This window comes from Gadus morhua, chromosome 4 (genome assembly GCF_902167405.1).
Source record: "Gadus morhua chromosome 4, gadMor3.0, whole genome shotgun sequence".
Lineage (NCBI taxonomy): Eukaryota > Metazoa > Chordata > Actinopteri > Gadiformes > Gadidae > Gadus > Gadus morhua.
In genome coordinates this window covers 2,831,618-2,850,013 of record NC_044051.1, presented here as the reverse complement: position 1 = coordinate 2,850,013, position 18,396 = coordinate 2,831,618, and the positions used below count along the sequence as shown (strand labels likewise).

The window sequence follows — 18,396 nt, the reverse complement described above, 5'->3', positions numbered from 1 at the left end:
AAATAATTGCACTAGAAAAGTCACATGGTGCATGTTTAAATGTCCTACAATTGTATAACTGTTACTAATGTGAAGTAATTGCACGTAATCCCATTTCAGAGGCGTCACTGTAGTTGGGTGACACCTTTAACACAGGTGCCACTAACCCATGTCACTAATTATAGTTCCTTTTATGGACCCAACACCTGATGAGTGACACAGGTGTCACTCCTAAGTAATTATGGATCCTTTTTTCAGACCAGAGCACAGGTAGTCGACTCCACTAGTGTAGATAAGTCTACTGCCTGACCATGCCATAAAAGGAGCAGACCCCTAATTAGAGTAACGAGCAACACCTGTTGAGAAGTGGATATCAACAGTCCACTGTTGATTTTGGGCCACACAGTAAAACAAGGCACAAATCAACCACCGCTGGGGAAAGGGGAACACATCAGGGTTTAGGCACTAAAAACTAAACGTACAACCATCTGAATAATGGATCGTCACTGAATGTCTGCACCATATTGCACAATGGAAGTCCTTGTGCACTATATATATATATATATTCTATCATACCGTCCGGACCACCCCCGCTAGATAAAACAGAAGCTTGTGAAATACTCTATTACATATCGTGTGCTGAGGTATACTATCACTTAAACCTATACTTCTTTGTACATGTAGCTACTGTATATTTGTATGCTAAGGAAGCAGAAGCCTTTTGCGTGTGCTGACGAAATTCAATCATACTCCTTTGCCGACACAGATTGTCTCAATATTTCCAAACAATAAACTCTACTCTTCATCATGTTTAGCTTACAACTATAACTTATAAGTCGTTGCCAATATGGTGGTACACAAATCGTGTGTTTGGATGTTCTTCATGAAGTAGTAGTAGTAGTAGCCTACAATCATATCACAACAAACTAAACATACATAAACCAATCTATCCAGATTGTACCTTTTATGATGACCTAGTGGCGAGATAATAAAGAAGTAGGCCTGTGTGAATCAACAATGGCCTCATGCCCATTTGGATGTTTTGTGGATGTCAACACAAGTGCCTTCCGTTTGCGAGATTGGGATACATTGTAAAAGTCACCACAAACCAGCAGACGAGCAGAAATATACACCATAAGACAGCCTAATTCAGAGCAATATCTGTGTATATATATCATTTAAATAGTTAGTATATCCAACATTGCACACCAACACGGTTCACGGTTAAAGTGCCTTTCAGTACAAGTGCACATCAACGACGTTTTGACGACAGACTTTACCCAACTTGAAATTGTCCAAACATGTCTTCTATTGCACGTGTTCCTGTCTGAAAACTACGCGGGAACTTTATAGCACCTTTTTGTTTTGGTCTGAAATAAATGACAGTGCCATCATAATCTCTCCCCCCCCCCCCCCCCTTCGACGATATTCTTCACAAAAAAAGGCAGAAGTCTCACTTTTACGATTGTGTGGTGACGGCCAGCGTGTTAACATAGCCGTGCGGGCACATGTCGTTTTCAGAAACACCGTGGGAAAACTGAGCCGTGTTCCCCGCGTTGGCAAACCTCCTCGCGCCCCTCACCGCGAGACACTGCTCCACGAGCTCCAGACACTTGCACGCGAGCAAAAACACGTTCTTAAACATAAACACGGACACGGGCATGTTGTACACGTACACCTGAAAACACCGCACCACCAGCAAGGGCGCGTTGACCACCACGCCGCCCAGAAACCGCGCCCACACCCAGCGGCACCGCATCTCCGAGGCGGTCAGCTCGTACAGCCACAGCACCGGGACGCCCAGCGCCACGAAGTACACCGCGATGACGGTGTACTTCAGGTACGGCGTGGGGATCTCGCCCTTCAGCAGCATCTCCACCAGGGTGAAGCCGTCCAGCAGGTCCAGACACGTGCCCAGGAAGCAGCTGGTGGCGTGGTGCCGCGTCGCCCCGTTCAGGTCCTCGATGATCGCGTTGATCAGGCAGTGGAGCAGCGGCGCCGATAGCAGCACGACCATCTTGAAGCCCGTGACGCCGCACGGCACCTTGAGCGCAACGAGGTCCAGGATCGACGTCTCCAGCACGAGCACCACCTTGGGGGTGCACGCGATCACGTAGATGAGCCACGCCAGGTAGGCGTACGTGAACTCGCCCAGGTTGCAGCCGAAGATGGAGTTCTTCTGGTGGAAGCCGCAGGCCCGTTCGCGCTTGCTGCGGGCGTTCTTGATGAAGAAGATCCCCCAGCCCGAGATGACCACGAGGTCCGTGGCGATCCACGAGCACCAGTACAGGTCGGTGAACACGATGAGGTAGAAGTCCAGCACGCCTCCTTGGAAGAGGAGGAGGAGGAAGCACAGCGCCTTGTACAGCGCACCGCGCTTGGACTTCTGCACAAACAGCGGCGCGGTCTGCATGAATTCCCCCGATGTCATGATGGAGGTGGAGGTAGCGGTGTTGGAGGAGGTGGCGGTGGCGGAGGAGACCAGGGGCCTGGCGCTGCTGCTGCGGCTCCCCTCCGAAATGAGGCTGGCTGCGGCGGCGGCGGACGTTGGGGTGTCTCGTCTCCTCCTGGACGAGTCGCTGCTGGGGAACAGCTGGCCGTTCTCCGCGGCTGTGGACGACGAGCGGTGACAGGTCGTCGCTGGGGAACGCGGGAAACCGCTGCTGATGCTGCTGGCCCTGTTTGGATGGTCGTGCTGCCTCCCAGTTTGTGCGATCATTGTATTGGAGCGAGTGCCCCTCGCCCCTTTGTATTCTGTTCTTGTTTGATTTCCAGATAGATACTTTATAGGGGGGCTGCCAGAGAGAGCGATAGGGCAAGTTGAAAGCAAGACATGGAGTGGGATCTGATAACGGAATGGAATGGTCTTACCTTTCTTTGATGAAAGGCGAAAATATCCCCAGAATGTCAAATCGATCCCTATTTTCAACAATAGTATAATATCCTCCCATATAACCTCCCATTATGACCGGAGAGTTAATTATAAAATTCGAGTTATATTCGTAATTAAATCCATTAAATTGAAGAAAATTAGTTCTCATGCATTTAAAAAATGTAAATAAAATATGCCTAGATGAGATTCCCCAAATGAACCGTAGCCTGTGACACACACACACACACACACACACACACACACACACACACACACACACACACACACACACACACACACACACACACACACACACACACACACACACACACACACACACACACACACACACGTCAAAGTAGTTGATAATAAACTTTAATTTCAAGTTAAGATGGATGATGGTGGTGGGACATAGAAAACACACATTTCAGTATAAACATATGCATTCCAGATGGACTTCAACAGATTCGGACCAGCTAGTAGACTTTGTGCAGTTTGAGTATTCTGTCAGCAGGGCTTAATATGCAATCGATCACTGAAGCAAATAGAAAGTTATCTACAATTCGTAGATGGGTGAACTGGGTGAGGTGGTGGTGGTGGAGGTGGGGAGGGGGAGGGGAAATAGTCATCTTCTGCATTTTAAGTCGGCTGATGTCAAAGCATCCAAATCACAACAGTCGCCCGTCGCGAGCGTTGCCGACGCGTCTGATCAGGGACTAAAGGGTTTACCTCAGGCGACCCGGGAACAGGGTGGAACGGGGACAGACAGACAGACATACAGACAGATGTGGACTTGAAAATGATAATAAAGAGGAGGACTCCAGTTTGACCGGTCGCTCTCTCCCCCCCTGAGGAGGCGTAGGAGACGGGACAGGGAGGCAGTGGGGCCGATGAATAGAGTGCAGTTGTGCGTTACAATTTGTGAACCTGACTTCACCGCCCCAGCTCAGATCAGTGCATGAAGAGGAGAGGGTGGAGGAGGTGGAGGAGGAGGAGGAGGAGGTGGTGGTGGACACGACCGCAGCCATCTCCAGGACTAAGGACTCCAGGACTGTGCCAACGGGTCACCTCTGTACCCCCTTCCCCCCCCCCCCCCCGCAAACAGACCCATTCTCAAGAAAAACTATGTACATGAAAGTGCCTGGGTAAACAACAAACGAGGTCGAACCCACACGAATAAACTTGATAATAATTTCTGAAGCAATATTCAAAATAATAAAATTTAACTTTGTTAATTTTCTATGTCAGTTCGCCTTCCCCCCCACCCCTCCCCCCCCCCCCCCCCCCAGCTTATGTTAATGTTATTCTGCCTTGTATTAACGAACCACACATAATGGATTCAGGACAGGGTTTCTTCCTTGAGTAACGAACCACACATTGTAATGGATTCAGGGTATAGGATTTGGTCTACAAAAGGTGGGTTTGCTTTGTGTGTGACTGCGGCAGCTGCTCTGGTTTATTTGACCCTTGTTTCTATAATTTCGTCTGTTTTTTTTTGTGTGTATTTTATACGTTTTATTAAATTCATGGATCATTTTCATTTGGCCTTCCTAAAAAGGCACAGTCACAACACAAGGGTGAGGAGGGGGGAGAGTAGGGAGGGAGATTGGGGGAGAGGGGGGGGGGGGGGGGGGAGGAGTGCTACTGTTCATTACTCTCACAAGACAGTTCATTCTAGTGCCTAGCATAATTGAGGTGTCGGGGAGAGGAGGGGGAGGGTAAAGATGTCGTAATTTGAAGGATTTGGGGGCGGGGCTATTGGGGGATTTTGGGGGCGGGGCCAGGGGGCAGCTATAGGTAGATCTCGTAGATGTCGTCGAGCTCTTCGTGAAACAAGTCCCACTCGTCCTCCGAGTCGGTGACGTCCTCGTCCTCGTCGGCGCCGGCGGCCAGCAGCATCAGCAGCATCTCGCTGAGCTCGAAGGTCACCATCTCCTCGTCCTCGTTGTCCAGAGAGTCTGAGCTCTCCCGCTCGTCCAGGAGGTCCCAGAGGGGTATGTGCCGCCCACTCTGTAAGGGGGGGTGGGGGAGAAAGCTTTAGTTCCCTCAAGGGGCTGGGCATTGATGGAATTAGATCTATGCATGTCAAGATAAGCAATGAGCATATATTTTTCTATTTTCTATATCTTTTATCGTCCATATCCATGTGAATGTTTTATTTTTTCCTGATCTGGTTTATGCTGTGTTCAAGCGACTGTGACTGCCCCACTGGGGATCAATAAAGTATCTATCCATCTATCTATCTATCTATCTATCTATCTATCTATCTATCTATCTATCTATCTAAGCTTACGAGTCGGAAATAACAACCGTGTTGTGGTTACGTTGGAGTGTTTGGATGTTTAAAGTGTGGTAGTGGATTGAAACTAGTTTTCCTTTGTCTCTGACGTTTGAAACCTTGCGTTTGAGCCTTTGAAGTGCATATCCCTCTCATCGTAAATAATTGATACCATAAAACTGGGCGTCATGGTTATCCTCATTTCATAACCATGGAATACCATTCAAAGACGATAAAGTTAATATTTCAGTTTTCCTTCCTTCTTTGGTCCTTTGTAGCATTTTGAATCTATAATATGTTGTCAAACAGGTCTGCACGTAAGGGGTGTGTACGTATGAACAAGGAAACAGTGATCGTTAAATAGGAGTTTCGGCCTCGTCAATGGTTGACCCTCTGTGAACTCCCTTCTCACATGAGTGATCCATTTCCTCAATTCTTGAAATTAAATTAACATTCCCCTCAACAACAGCTGTTCCCAACATACTGCATCGGTTAATGCATAGGACAGGTGAATCAGAATCACCCGAAACCAAGAATAATACAGAAGAAAGGAAATAATATGTTACCCCGGAACATATTTACATATATTCATACCAAGAGCAGCGGCTGTACAGGCGACGGCGGCGTCAGGAACATAAGCTCATGGAGAATCAGAGTGGGAGGGGGGGAGCGCTTGTTTTCCTACCCGGTTCCTCCCGTTGGAGCCAGCCTGCCGCCGCTGGGGCTGGGCCTCCTCCAGCCGGCCGTCCGGGAAGGCGTGCTTGTAGAAGCAGTTGGAGCCGAACGGGCAGGTGCCCCGGCCCTCGTCGAAGTACCGGCACGACTTGGTCCTACGAGGGAACAGGGGGTCAGGGGGTCAGGGGGTCAGACGTCAGGGGGTCAGAGGTCAGAGGTCAGGGGGTCAGAGTTCAGGGGGTCAGGGGATCAGACGTCAGGGGTCATCGTTAGCGATTCATCTTAAGATTGATGTGGCAAGGACGTACAACAGTTGTCCGTCCTGCCACTTAAAAATAGTACTTAGCATTGTGTAGCATCCTATTCTAGCTCCCTCCTTTAGCATTGTGTAGCATCCTATTCTAGCTCTCTTTAGCATTGTATAGCATCCTATTCTAGCTCCTTTAGCATTGTGGAGCATCCTATTCTAGCTCTCTTTAGCATTGTGTTTCATCCTATTCTAGCTCTCTTTAGCATTGTGTAGCACCCTATTCTAGCTCTCTTTAGCATTGTGTAGCATCCTATTCTAGCTCTCTAGCATTGTGTAGCATCCTATTCTAGCGCTCTTTAGCATTGTGTAGCATCCTATTCTAGCTCTCTTTAGCATTGTGTAGCATCCTATTCTAGCGCTCTTTAGCATTGTGTAGCATCCTATTCTAGCTCTCTAGCATTGTGTAGCATCCTATTCTAGCGCTCTTTAGCATTGTGTAGCATCCTATTCTAGCTCTCTTTAGCATTGTGTAGCATCCTATTCTAGCTCTCTAGCATTGTGTAGCAACCAATGTATTGCTTTTATTAGGGGTCCAAGCCAACAGGTTGGATCCCTATTGTTTTTATTTTTATTATTATTTTATATATGATATTTATGAATCTATTTATTAATTGTTATTTATTATTATTTAGCTGTGTAAGTCTGGTTGCCTCTACTGTCTCGTTGTCTTTATGGCAATGACAAATAAAGTACTTTGAACTTTGAACCTATTCTAGCTCTCTTTAGCATTGTGTAGCATCCTATTCTAGCGTTCTTTAGCATTGTGTAGCATCCTATTCTAGCTCTCTTTGTTGTATACGGGGAATGGGTTAGCTAACAATCGTTAGTGCTTGGCACTTGGTTCTATGAACATCCTTACTTTACAGACAGCGATATATCGTCGTTTCTCTTTCTTCTGACAAATGAACTTATTGTCCATCACTTTTGATAAATGTGTCTGCTACATGCCCTAAATGTTAATGTTAATGTAGGATCAGATCATCATCTCACATTCCCTTTAGAGCACGGTCAAAACAACTGATCAGGTTGATAAGAAAGAGAGAAAGGCAAAAGGCAGTTTCCTGCAAAGGTTTCCTCTGCTGATAAGAAACTAGGGCAAAACAAAAAGATTAACTGGGTGCAGAATGTCTTACCTAACCAAACTTTTGGTTTTACCTGCCAGTCATTATATACACAGTTATAAATATAGTCATATTCATGTTTCACTGAGCTACTTGCACTCGCTGTAACTCCTGGTGGGTAAGTAGGAAGAACAATCTGTTTTCATTACCCCATGCCATCCTTGTATTTCTGGATCAGCTTCTGCTTGTCTTCTTTGTCCTCTACCCAGTATTCACTCGGGATGACGAAGTTGGATGTAATCCGACACTCTGGGCAAGACCTGGAGAGGAAGCAGAAAGCATTGTGAAGAGGCTGCATTCCTTCTGTCATGCCCACAATCATTCAGGCGCAATGCCGATTCATTCATAGATTAATTTATCAATCCCGTTTTATATTCAACTATTGACACCATTTTGACGATAAAGGCATAAAACGTATTCAGGTTAAAAACGTATTCAGCGTTAAATGTGTAAAAACGTATTCCCGTTAATACGCATTCCTGTTATAACCACGTCAACTTATTCCCGTAAAACTTATTCATGCTACCCACGTAAAGATATTCATGTTAACCACGTTAACGTATTCCCGTTAACCACGTAGGGTAAGGAAATGGGAATAAGTTTAGGTGGTAAACATGGGAATGTTAACCACGTAGGGTAAAAACACGTAAACGTATTCGCGTTAAACACGTAACCGTGTTCAACCAAACAAAGAAGAAACCATGTAATGTACACAAGGTTCACTGATCACTCTCCTTTTTGCTCGGCTTAGCTCAGGAGGTAGAGCAGTTGTCTTGTAACCAAAAGGTTGCTAGTGTGAGTGTTGATGTGTCCCTGAGCAAGTCACTTAACCCTAACTGCTCCTGACGAGCTGGCTGTCACCTTGCATGGTTGACTCTGCCGTCGGTGGGTCAATGTGTGCATTAACCGATGTAAGTCGCTTTGGACAAATGCGTCTGCTAGATGCCCTAATTGTAATTGCACAACACATCCATGTTTTCCCGGCGTTGTGAGGTCTCTCTGGGTCCCCACAGCCCACGCCAAACTCACTTGATGATCTTGCTCTCGAACTGCTTGGCGCTCCTCCACTTGCGGATGCACTTGAGGCAGTAGCAGTGGCTGCAGTTGGACAGGATGCCAAAGCGCCGCTCGCTGGGGTTGGTCTTCTCGAACACCACCTCCATGCACACGCCGCACATCATGTCCTTGCTGCGCTGGATGGCGAACGAGATCTCCATGTCCTTCTCGTGCGCCTCGATGCAGGCCTGGTGGGAGGAGAGGAGTAGGAAAGCGGCCGTGAGGAGGGAGGGAGTGTAATACTCTGGAGGACTTTGCCGCCCACTAGTGGTTGACGTCTAGCGTCGCATGACCGTCCTGATCTCCTGAAAGTTGTACAGAAATCGCCTCAGAATATATATTTTTAATTACAATACGTCTGCTTTACTTCCAACTGAACTTTGGAAAGATTGCAATTTTTGGAAATCAACTGGTGCCGTTTGTGTTGATTGATTTACTTAATTGATGCCTGTGTATGAATGGTTGGATGTGTGGGTGCGGTCACTGCTGATTGGCTAACCAGGTGTCAGCTTGGTTTAAAGATGTGTGGGCCACACACACACAGCCACCTCGCGCTCAGCAAAGTTGTGTGTCTGTAGTTTACTCGTCTTGTTTTGTATGGTGTGCAGGTGATGTGCATTTAAGTTCTGGGAATCTGAGGTGGAACCGGACACTTTTACACTTCTATGCTACATCTAGTTCCCTAAGGCTGGCCTGAACACATGAAGGAAACGCATGCTTTATATTGAACCGTTAAAAAAATATAAGGAACATAGCCTGGGCTTTATAACCCAGTAGAAAGTCTCAACCCAGTTCCCCCATTAGATGGCAGCAAACCCAAAACGGGTTGGAGGCTATTTAAGGTCATGTTGCGCAATATCTCACTTCCTGCTGTTGCACAGGTGAAGTGTTGGGCAATATTCTTCAAAACAAAAAAACACACACACACACAAAGGTTCTCCACTCCCTTTTTGGTGAACCCTTCTTGCCATCACACGGCCCCGGAGTCCCTCAAACGTTCACATTCAGTCATTTAGCGCAGTGGTCCCCAACCTATGGTTCGGGAGCCAGTACCGGCTGCCAGACCATAGGTTGGGTCGGTGTCCCGATTGTCGAGGTGTCCCTGAGCGAGACACCTCACCCTAACTGCTCCAGACGAGCTGGTGGTCGCCCTACATGACTGACTCCGCCATCGGTGTGGGATTGTGTGTGTGAAAGAGGGAATGTTAGGCCATATTGTAAAGCGCTGTGAGTTGCAACAACAAGAAAAAGTAGTGCACAACGCAACAGTTCAAAAAGACAACAACAACTGTAGAGCGACTGCATCCTAGCCACACCCGGCTCCTCCCCCCGATGGTCGTTGCCGTGGTTACCTTGGTATGGTCCGACCGCTGGGCGTTGTCGGTCGGGTGGAGCACCTGCAGGCCGCACATGTCGCACACGTCGCCGTGGAGATAGGCGCAGTTGACGCCGTAGCGGCACTCGCCGGCGGCGGCGTACGGACACAGCTGCTTCCGGCGCTCCTTGTCCTCCGGGCCCGCCTCCTTCTCCGTTTCCTTGGAGACGGCCTGGGGCCCCTCCCCTTCAGCGGGCTCCGCTGCAAGGGGGAACGCAAAAAAGAAGGGGGGGGTATCACAATAAGAGCGTAAGGAAATGAGTGCGGCCCAGGGGTGGATATCAAAATAAGAGTGTAAGGAAACTAATGTGGCATAGGGGTGAATATCAAAATAAGAGCGGGAGGAAACGAGTATGTCAAGGGTTAAATATCGAATAAAGCACAACTGGACTTTTGTAGAACTATTAAGGAGCATAAGAATTGTTTTTCAATGTCAATGAATGAATTGATTATTCATTGATTGTTAATTTTCTCAGCCGAGATGACGGATCATTTATTCTATCATAAAATACCCCTATAAGCAGTACATGAACGGTATTTGTCCTTGGATAAGTGACAATACCAAAAATAGTAAATTATGTTCTATTAATTAGGAATAATCTCATTGATTGTTTCAGTAATCAAACAGATCCTTCTCTCTTAAACCCTTCAATCTAATACGTTTACAACACAATGGAAACCAAACTACAACCATAACGTCCATGATGCATTCCTGGCGTGCCAGCTCCACCGCCTGTACCTAAAGCTTTGTCTCTGTGTTAAAGAGGGAGAAACACAGCTAAAGCATCCAGGACCCACTCTCTCTTCTATATATAACCCAATGAACAGACCAGCTCCTTGTGTCCACCCTCCTGTCAGAAAAACCTACTCAGATCTCCTCTCCCATCCTGGGCTGCTGCCAAATCCTTCACCGGGAGGAATGGTCGATTTATAGACGTATGCAACACTAGGCAATATGAAATGTTGGTTTTAAATATGCTGGATATATGCACTTCTTTAAAAGTGTTAATCAAAACCAGGGAAAGGATGAGTGAGTGAGTGAGTGAGTGAGTGAGTGAGTGAGTGAGTGAGTGAGTGAGTGAGTGAGTGAGTGAGTGAGTGAGTGAGTGAGTGAGTGAGTGAGTGAGTGAGTGAGTGAGTGAGTGAGTGAGTGAGTGAGTGAGTGAGTGAGTGAGAGAGAGAGAGAGAGAGAGTGAGAGTGTGAGAGTCAAAAAGGCACGATTTACTGTGTGTTATCTCCCTGTTCAACGTTCCGTTAGGAGCGAAAGTGACAGGCCATTATTACATTTGCTGCTCAACTAATCTACGGAACACCTGCAAATAAGGACGCGGCCAAATACATACTTCAAGAGCCTCCATTACTGTAGTGAGACCGGTAACATGCGAGAGCTATGTTTGAGTGTAATTCGTTAGAGATGGCCATCCCATCCCAGAGGAATGCCCTGTGAGGGCATCAGCATTTAGTTGACTGCCTCACAATGAGACGATTTACATTTTAAAACGCTCCGGGCTCAATCAGATATGAGCTGAGAAACAGAGGGGAGGGAGGGAGGGAGGGAGGGAGGGGGGGAGGGAGGGAGGGAGTAGAGAAGAAGTCGATGATTTCTGTCCGTTTCGTTTTCAAAACCCCTCCCTGTTAGATGGCTCCCCTCCTGACTCACCTACGTCTGCTTGGAAAGGATTCTATTCTTTTTTTTATTGAGAGTAGGGCAGGAAGTATTGAGAGAGAGAGGGGAAGACGTGCAGCAAAGGAACCCGGGTCGAACCCTGGGTCACCGCTCTGATCGCTTTTTCTTTCCTGCTCCTGTGCCTTACCCCGGCCGCAGTAGGGCTGTCCCGGCACGAACTCCGCGGCGTTGACCCAGCCCACGGCCCCCGCGGCGCCCTCTGGTGGGTCGGGGGCGCTGGCGGGGCCGGCGGGGGGGCGGGGCTGGGCGGCGGAGGGCAGCGGCGACCCCGGTGACCCCTTCACGTCGTCCTGCTGGGGGGGCTCGGAGTGCTCGAACCTGGGGAGGGACACGCCGACGGAGAGGGTGGAGGTGGAGGTTAGAGGGGATACGTGTGTGTGTGTGTGTGTGTGTGTGTGTGTGTGTGTGTAAAAAGGTAATGAAAGAAGAATCCGAAAAGGTACAAGTGAGATACACTATGAGCAAAACGTCTGTTTAAAATCTTCTCACATGATAAACATGTGAATATGATATATATATAGTCATTTAAAATATCAATAATCCAATAAAACAATGATGGCATTAGGCGCCAGAGTTCAGTCATTACCCTAACATAAGCCAGCTGCCGGTATTCAACGTTACACAATGTCAAAAACGTAAGCCAGCCTGTTATTCCATTGAACCATAATCAGTTTGACTGACATGGACTGAAGTGACGGAACAGGCCGACACACCCGGTTTGGGTGTCAAAACCTTATCCATCTTTCACAAGCGAGTTACCCGAGGCTTACCGCTGTCGCAGGCTCGCCTTGGGATGGAGATCGCTGATACGAAGACAAGCGTCTTACACCGTCGCCTCTTGTTCCCCGACAGGAAATGGAGGGCGATTGGACAGACCGCGTTTAAAGCTGGTTCCACTGCTGTATCTACACCGTAGCCCCACACAACTGCCTCAACGCACAACATCAGCCTCAACGCACAACATCAGCCTCAACGCACAACCTCAGCCTGAACACACAACATCAGCCTCAACGCACAACCTCAGCCTCAACGCACAACATCAGCCTCAACGCACAACCTCAGCCTCAACGAACAACTTTAGCCTCAACGCACAACCTCAGCCTCAACGCACAACATCAGCCTCAACGCACAACATCAGCCTCAACACACAACATCAGTCTCAACAAACGGAGCACGAGGTTATCATTCTTCACACATCTGGTCTGTGGAAGATTGTTAGAACGGTTGCACCTCGTCTTGTTGTTCAAAAACAAACCGGCAGTAATTCAATTCCCTTTCATTGGCAGCTGTGGATATTGGAAAAAATAATCCAAACGGGGTAATTCTGAGAACCTAAGTGGTTTAACGGCCTTGTTCAAGGTCAAGGTTGCTTTATTCATACCCGTGGGTAAATTTGGTTTGCAGGGCAAGAAAAGGGCGTTCACACACTTGGCATAGACAGCAAAAAAAAAAAAAAAAAGGACAACAAAAATACAGAAGACAAGACAGACACGCAGACAAAAATCACAGAGGTGCTCAGTACATCAGAAAGTGCAACAAAGTTATGCACCACTAGTGGTGCTGCAACAATCTATTCATATAGATAAATAACTTATATATAAATAACTTATATATAAATAACTTATAGATAAATAACTTTCAATTTAATTTTCTCTCTTTCTTAAATACATTGCACTTTCAATTTTACTTACTAAACTCATTTCTTTGCATAGGTTTTCTTTTACTTATCCATTATTTTATTTTATTGTATAACAATGTTTATATGTGAAGCACTTTGAGTCTGCCTTGTGTATGAAAAGTGCTATATAAATAAAGTTGCCTTGCCTTGCCTTGCCTATAGATAATGGCTGCAGGAACCAACCTGTTCCTGTAGCGGTTTGTTCTGCTTTTGGGAACTTTGAGCCTCTGTCTGGAGGGAAGCAGCTGAAATGCACTGTTTAAAGGGTGGGTGTTCACTTTCACTTTGAACGGATTTCGATAACCTCTGTAACTGTTTGGTGTACAGGGCTTCCAGGGCTTGATTGGGGTTCTAGAATCAATGTCTGCAGATCGAACCATAATGAAGACGATAAATACGTTTTGTGATTCCTATGGAGTGGACTATAACAAGATGTGGCAACAGCGATTGTCTTGAATAAAAATGTAAAAAACTTGCAAAGAAATCCAATGCTAATATGTAGTGAGCTAATATGCTAATGCTAATATCTGATAGCAGAACACTAACACATCATGTCCTCTGCAATACAGACAAGTACGTCTTCTGGTGACCTCAGTCTGTAAAAAGAACCAATATCGTTTGTTCAACAACCGCTTCTTCCACTTGCATAGACAGCAAAAAAAAAAAAAAAAAGGACACAACAAAAATACAGAAGACAAGACAGACACGCAGACAAAAATCACAGAGGTGCTCAGTACATCAGAAAGTGCAACAAAGTTATGCACCACTAGTGGTGCTGCAACAATCTATTCATATAGATAAATAACTTATATATAAATAACTTATATATAAATAACTTATAGATAAATAACTTTCAATTTAATTTTCTCTCTTTCTTAAATACATTGCACTTTCAATTTTACTTACTAAACTCATTTCTTTGCATATGTTTTCTTTTACTTATCCATTATTTTATTTTATTGTATAACAATGTTTATATGTGAAGCACTTTGAGTCTGCCTTGTGTATGAAAAGGGCTATATAAATAAAGTTGCCTTGCCTTGCCTATAGATAATGGCTGCAGGAACCAACCTGTTCCTGTAGCGGTTTGTTCTGCTTTTGGGAACTTTGAGCCTCTGTCTGGAGGGAAGCAGCTGAAATGCACTGTTTAAAGGGTGGGTGTTCACTTTCACTTTGAACGGATTTCGATAACCTCTGTAACTGTTTGGTGTACAGGGCTTCCAGGGCTTGATTGGGGTTCTAGAATCAATGTCTGCAGATCGAACTATAATGAAGACGATAAATACGTTTTGTGATTCCTATGGAGTGGACTATAACAAGATGTGGCAACAGCGATTGTCTTGAATAAAAATGTAAAAAACTTGCAAAGAAATCCAATGCTAATATGTAGTGAGCTAATATGCTAATGCTAATATCTGATAGCAGAACACTAACACATCATGTCCTCTGCAATACAGACAAGTACGTCTTCTGGTGACCTCAGTCTGTAAAAAGAACCAATATCGTTTGTTCAACAACCGCTTCTTCCACTGCGACCAGTAAACAGAGTCTCGTTTCGCAGTGGCATTGGAAAGACGCAGCAAAAATTAGAACCATGTGGAATGCAGACTCAGAGGGTCATTTTAGCAATAACACTCACAGCATGTGCTTAGCCTAAAGCACTGGGTTAGCTAGCAGCATTTGGTTAGCTTAAAGCACTGGGTTAGCTAGCAGCATTTCGTTAGCTTAAAGCACTGGGTTAGCATGTAGCATTTGGTTATCTTAAAGCACTGGGTTAGCTAGCAGCATGTGGCTAGCTTAAAGCACTGAGTTAGCTAGCAGCATTTCGTTAGCTTAAAGCACTGGGTTAGCATGTAGCATTTGGTTAGCTTAAAGCACTGGGTTAGCTAGCAGCATTTCGTTAGCTTGAAGCACTGGGTTAGCATGTAGCAGTTGGTTAGCTTAAAGCACTGGGTTAGCTAGCAACATTTGGTTAGCTTAAAGCACTGGTTTAGCATGTAGCATTTGGTTAGAGCACTGGGTTAGCTAGCAGCATTTGGTTAGCCTAAAGCACTGGGTTAGCATGTTACATTTGGCTAGCTTAAAGCACTGGGTTAGCATGTAGCATTTGGTTAGCTTAAAGCACTGGGTTAGCATGTAGCATTTGGTTAGCTTAAAGCACTGGTTTAGCTAGCAGCATTTCGTTATCTTATAGCACCATGTTAGCTAGCAGCATTTGGTTAGCTTAAAGCACTGGGTTAGCATGTAGCATTTGGTTAGCTTAAAGCACTGGGTTAGCTAGCAGCATTTGGTTAGCTTAAAGCACTGGGTTAGCTAGCAGCATTTGGTTAGCTTAAAGCACTGTGTTAGTATGTAGCATTTGGTTAGCTTAAAGCACTGGGTTAGCATGTAGCATTTGGTTAGCTTAAAGTACTGGGTTAGCTAGCGGCATTTGGTTAGCTTAAAGCACGGGGTTGGCTAGCAACATTTGGTTCCTGCGCGGTAGCCTGGTATGGCCAACCTGAAACTCTTGATAACGCCGGGGATATTGACACAGGGAAGTCAGCTCTACCTTTTAGCAGTTCATTTAATTAAATAAACAAAATCAAATCAAAAAGTAATCATTAGCTGTCCTAAAACAGCAGTGGCGTCACGGCGTCAACATCAAACTAGTCAAAGTAAGTATCTTTACACAGGTTTTTAAACATGAAATGAAATAAAGAAAATGACAGATCTAGAGAATAAGAATATCTCTTCAATAATCCCCTCCTCTTGGCATAAGTCAACTTTCAGTTTTTAAGCATATTATGCCTCCAAATCAACCCCCACATCCAATCTCCAGATGTAATGTCGTCTCACTAAACTCAAGCATCTAATGTCCCCTGCGTGTCGTTCCCCTGCTGAAGACACATTATGCACGAACATGAAAACACAAGGGCTCTGATTCACAACCGACCCGGAGTGGGGCTTCTCTCCAACCACACACATGAGATACGCACGCTGCAGAGAATGGAGGCTTGTCAGCATGTGGTGTTGGCATTTCTTATTCAGTCATGTCCTCGGCCTATTTCTACATCGCCTGCTAAAACAAAACAAAACACTGTTCTAAAAAAAGATTGAAATGCATCAAAACAAGCCTTCTTCAGCTGACTCCCAGACTGTCCTCGAGGGCAAGAAGACTGAATAAGCCATAATAACATGGCAAATGAGTAAACAAATTCCTTACCCCCCCCCCCCACACACACACACATCTTATGTCTTGTTGAGTGAATGTGTTCCGGTCTTAGTTGGTTTACCTCAAAAGAAGAAGAGAATCACCCATAATGCAACATTAGTGATGCCTGCCGACAGACAGACAGACAGACAAGTGCGCTGCATGTCTCTAATGAGTCAGGCAGTCACACTGTGCACGGCGGTCCCTTGCCTTCCCTCTGACTGCCACGGTCTCTTCCCACTGTCTTAACACACTCACACATAGTGGGGTGTGGTTGCGTTGGTGCTTGTTTCACACAACAAACGCAGACGAGAGAGAGAGAGAGAGAGAGAGAGAGAGAGAGAGAGACAGAGAGACAGAGAGACAGAGAGACAGAGAGACAGAGAGAGAGAGAGAGAGAGAGAGAGAGAGAGAGAGAGAGAGAGAGAGAGAGAAGCAGGTGGGGCGAACCGTGTGAACTCCCCAGCGGAGGTGGTGGCGGGAGGGTGAGAAGAGGAGAGGAGGCGGGGGGGGGGGGGGGATATGCACAGAGAGGATTATGCAATGCACTGAGTGAGGCTGCAGCGCCGTCTGTATGGGGAGGCGGGAGGCAACAGAGAGAGAGATAAAGATATAAACTGAGACAGGGGGAGAGAGATATCAACTCAGACACAGACAGAGAGAGAGAGACAGACAGAGACAGATAAACTCAGATGGGGGGGGGGGGAAGAGAGAGAGAGAGAGAGAGAGAGAGAGAGAGAGAGAGAGAGAGAGAGAGAGAGAGAGAGAGAGAGAGAGAGAGAGAGAGAGAGAGAGAGAGAGAGAGAGAGAGAGAGAGAGAGAGAGAGAGAGAGAGAGAGAGAGACTCAGACACGGGGGGAGAGAGAGAGAGACTCAGACACGGGGGCAGAGAGACATAAACTCAGACAAGAGAGAGCGAGACAGAGCTCTCGGTGACAATGGCAGCCGAGGCCCCTGCTGGAACCAGACCATAATAGAGACCAGAGTGGGGGGGGCCCTTTTCTCCGGGGCTCTTAGCAGGAGACTGCTCAGGCCCCAGGAGGAGGGATGGGGAGGGGGACGTCGCCTGTACAATGAGGGACCCCCTCTCTCCCTCCCTCCCTCCCTCCCTCCCTCCCTCCCTCCCATCTTCAGGGATGAAGGAATGTGTTGGCTCAGTCAGAAACCATGACAACGTGAAATCTCAGACAGCCCCCCCCCCCCACACACACACACACACACACTACTACCCCCCCCCCCCCACACACACACACACACACACACACACACACACACACACACACACACACACACACACACACACACACACACACACACACACACACACACACTACCCCCCCCCCCCCCCCCCCCTCAGCGACAGGTCAGGCGGACCCCCAGGGGTAGCCCCTAGATGAGTTACTATGAAGTATTAACTAACAAAAGGAGCCCCCCCCCCCGCCCCCCCTACCCAAACAGCCCCCCCTCTCACTGTCTGGCCTTGGCTTTGAGCTGCCATTGTAACCATGGGGATGGACCACAGTGCAGACTTGGGCTGGCTGACTTCTGCTGTCTGGGACTGGAGCACTAAGGGGGCCGGCCGGGACGCATTGTCATTGGCAGTAGGCCTGAGCACAGCTGGGTGCTATATGGATATGGATATAGTGAGGGCACTCGCTTTTGTATCTTGGCCTTCTTACGCTTCACTACTAAAACGTGATGGGGGGGGGGGGGGGGGGGGGGGGGTTGTTTGAGGTGATTAAAAAGGCACCAGCAGATTAAGACTAAACCATCTCACATGGATCACAAATATGTTTTAATTATCGATGGATTAATAGGGCACCGTGTCGAAAGATATTTGACATTTAGTATTAAACCGAATATGGAACAGCTCTGAGAGTCAAATTTTATCAGCCAGGCTATTTACATAATGGGACTGCAGACAAATTCACTGATTATAATCTTCACTAAAGTCCAGTGAAAACAGCAGTGTAGAGCAGCTACCAAAAATGGTCATAATCACACGTTCTGAGCAGACAAAAGTACAAGTTATGATCACAGTAATCCAAATAGAATGAATCCTGCAGACCTTACGAAATGCTACAGCATTGACGCTGAAGACGGCTAGCACAACTCCAAGGAATGGCATTCTCGCGCGAGTCCAATCCATAAGAGCATGCCAACAGCCGTTC

At 46.7% G+C, this 18,396-nt stretch overlaps 2 protein-coding genes across 3 annotated transcripts in view; both read right to left on the bottom strand.

Annotated features, from left to right (window-relative positions):
- Nucleotides 1-872: 872 nt before the first annotated feature.
- Nucleotides 873-3,099, bottom strand: tmem121b (transmembrane protein 121B). Its single transcript, XM_030353209.1, has one exon. It carries the CDS (start codon nt 2,696-2,698, stop codon nt 1,439-1,441), a length of 1,260 nt encoding a protein of 419 aa, XP_030209069.1. The 5' UTR covers nt 2,699-3,099; the 3' UTR covers nt 873-1,438.
- Nucleotides 3,100-3,210: 111 nt separating this feature from the next.
- Nucleotides 3,211-18,396, bottom strand: part of mkrn1 (makorin, ring finger protein, 1) — a 16,623-nt gene continuing 1,437 nt past the window's right edge. Inside the window, exons 3-8 of one of the 2 annotated variants that reach the window (XM_030353202.1) lie at nt 11,482-11,672; nt 9,644-9,867; nt 8,265-8,479; nt 7,385-7,495; nt 5,815-5,959; nt 3,211-4,861 (exon numbers count right to left, since the gene is read on the bottom strand). In XM_030353202.1, the coding sequence (XP_030209062.1) occupies nt 4,643-4,861; nt 5,815-5,959; nt 7,385-7,495; nt 8,265-8,479; nt 9,644-9,867; nt 11,482-11,672 (1,105 nt within the window). In that variant the 3' untranslated portion in view covers nt 3,211-4,642. Of the gene's footprint in view, nt 4,862-5,814; nt 5,960-7,384; nt 7,496-8,260; nt 8,480-9,643; nt 9,868-11,481; nt 11,673-18,396 lie in introns of those variants that run through there. The other variant, XM_030353203.1, reaches the window with a different exon arrangement.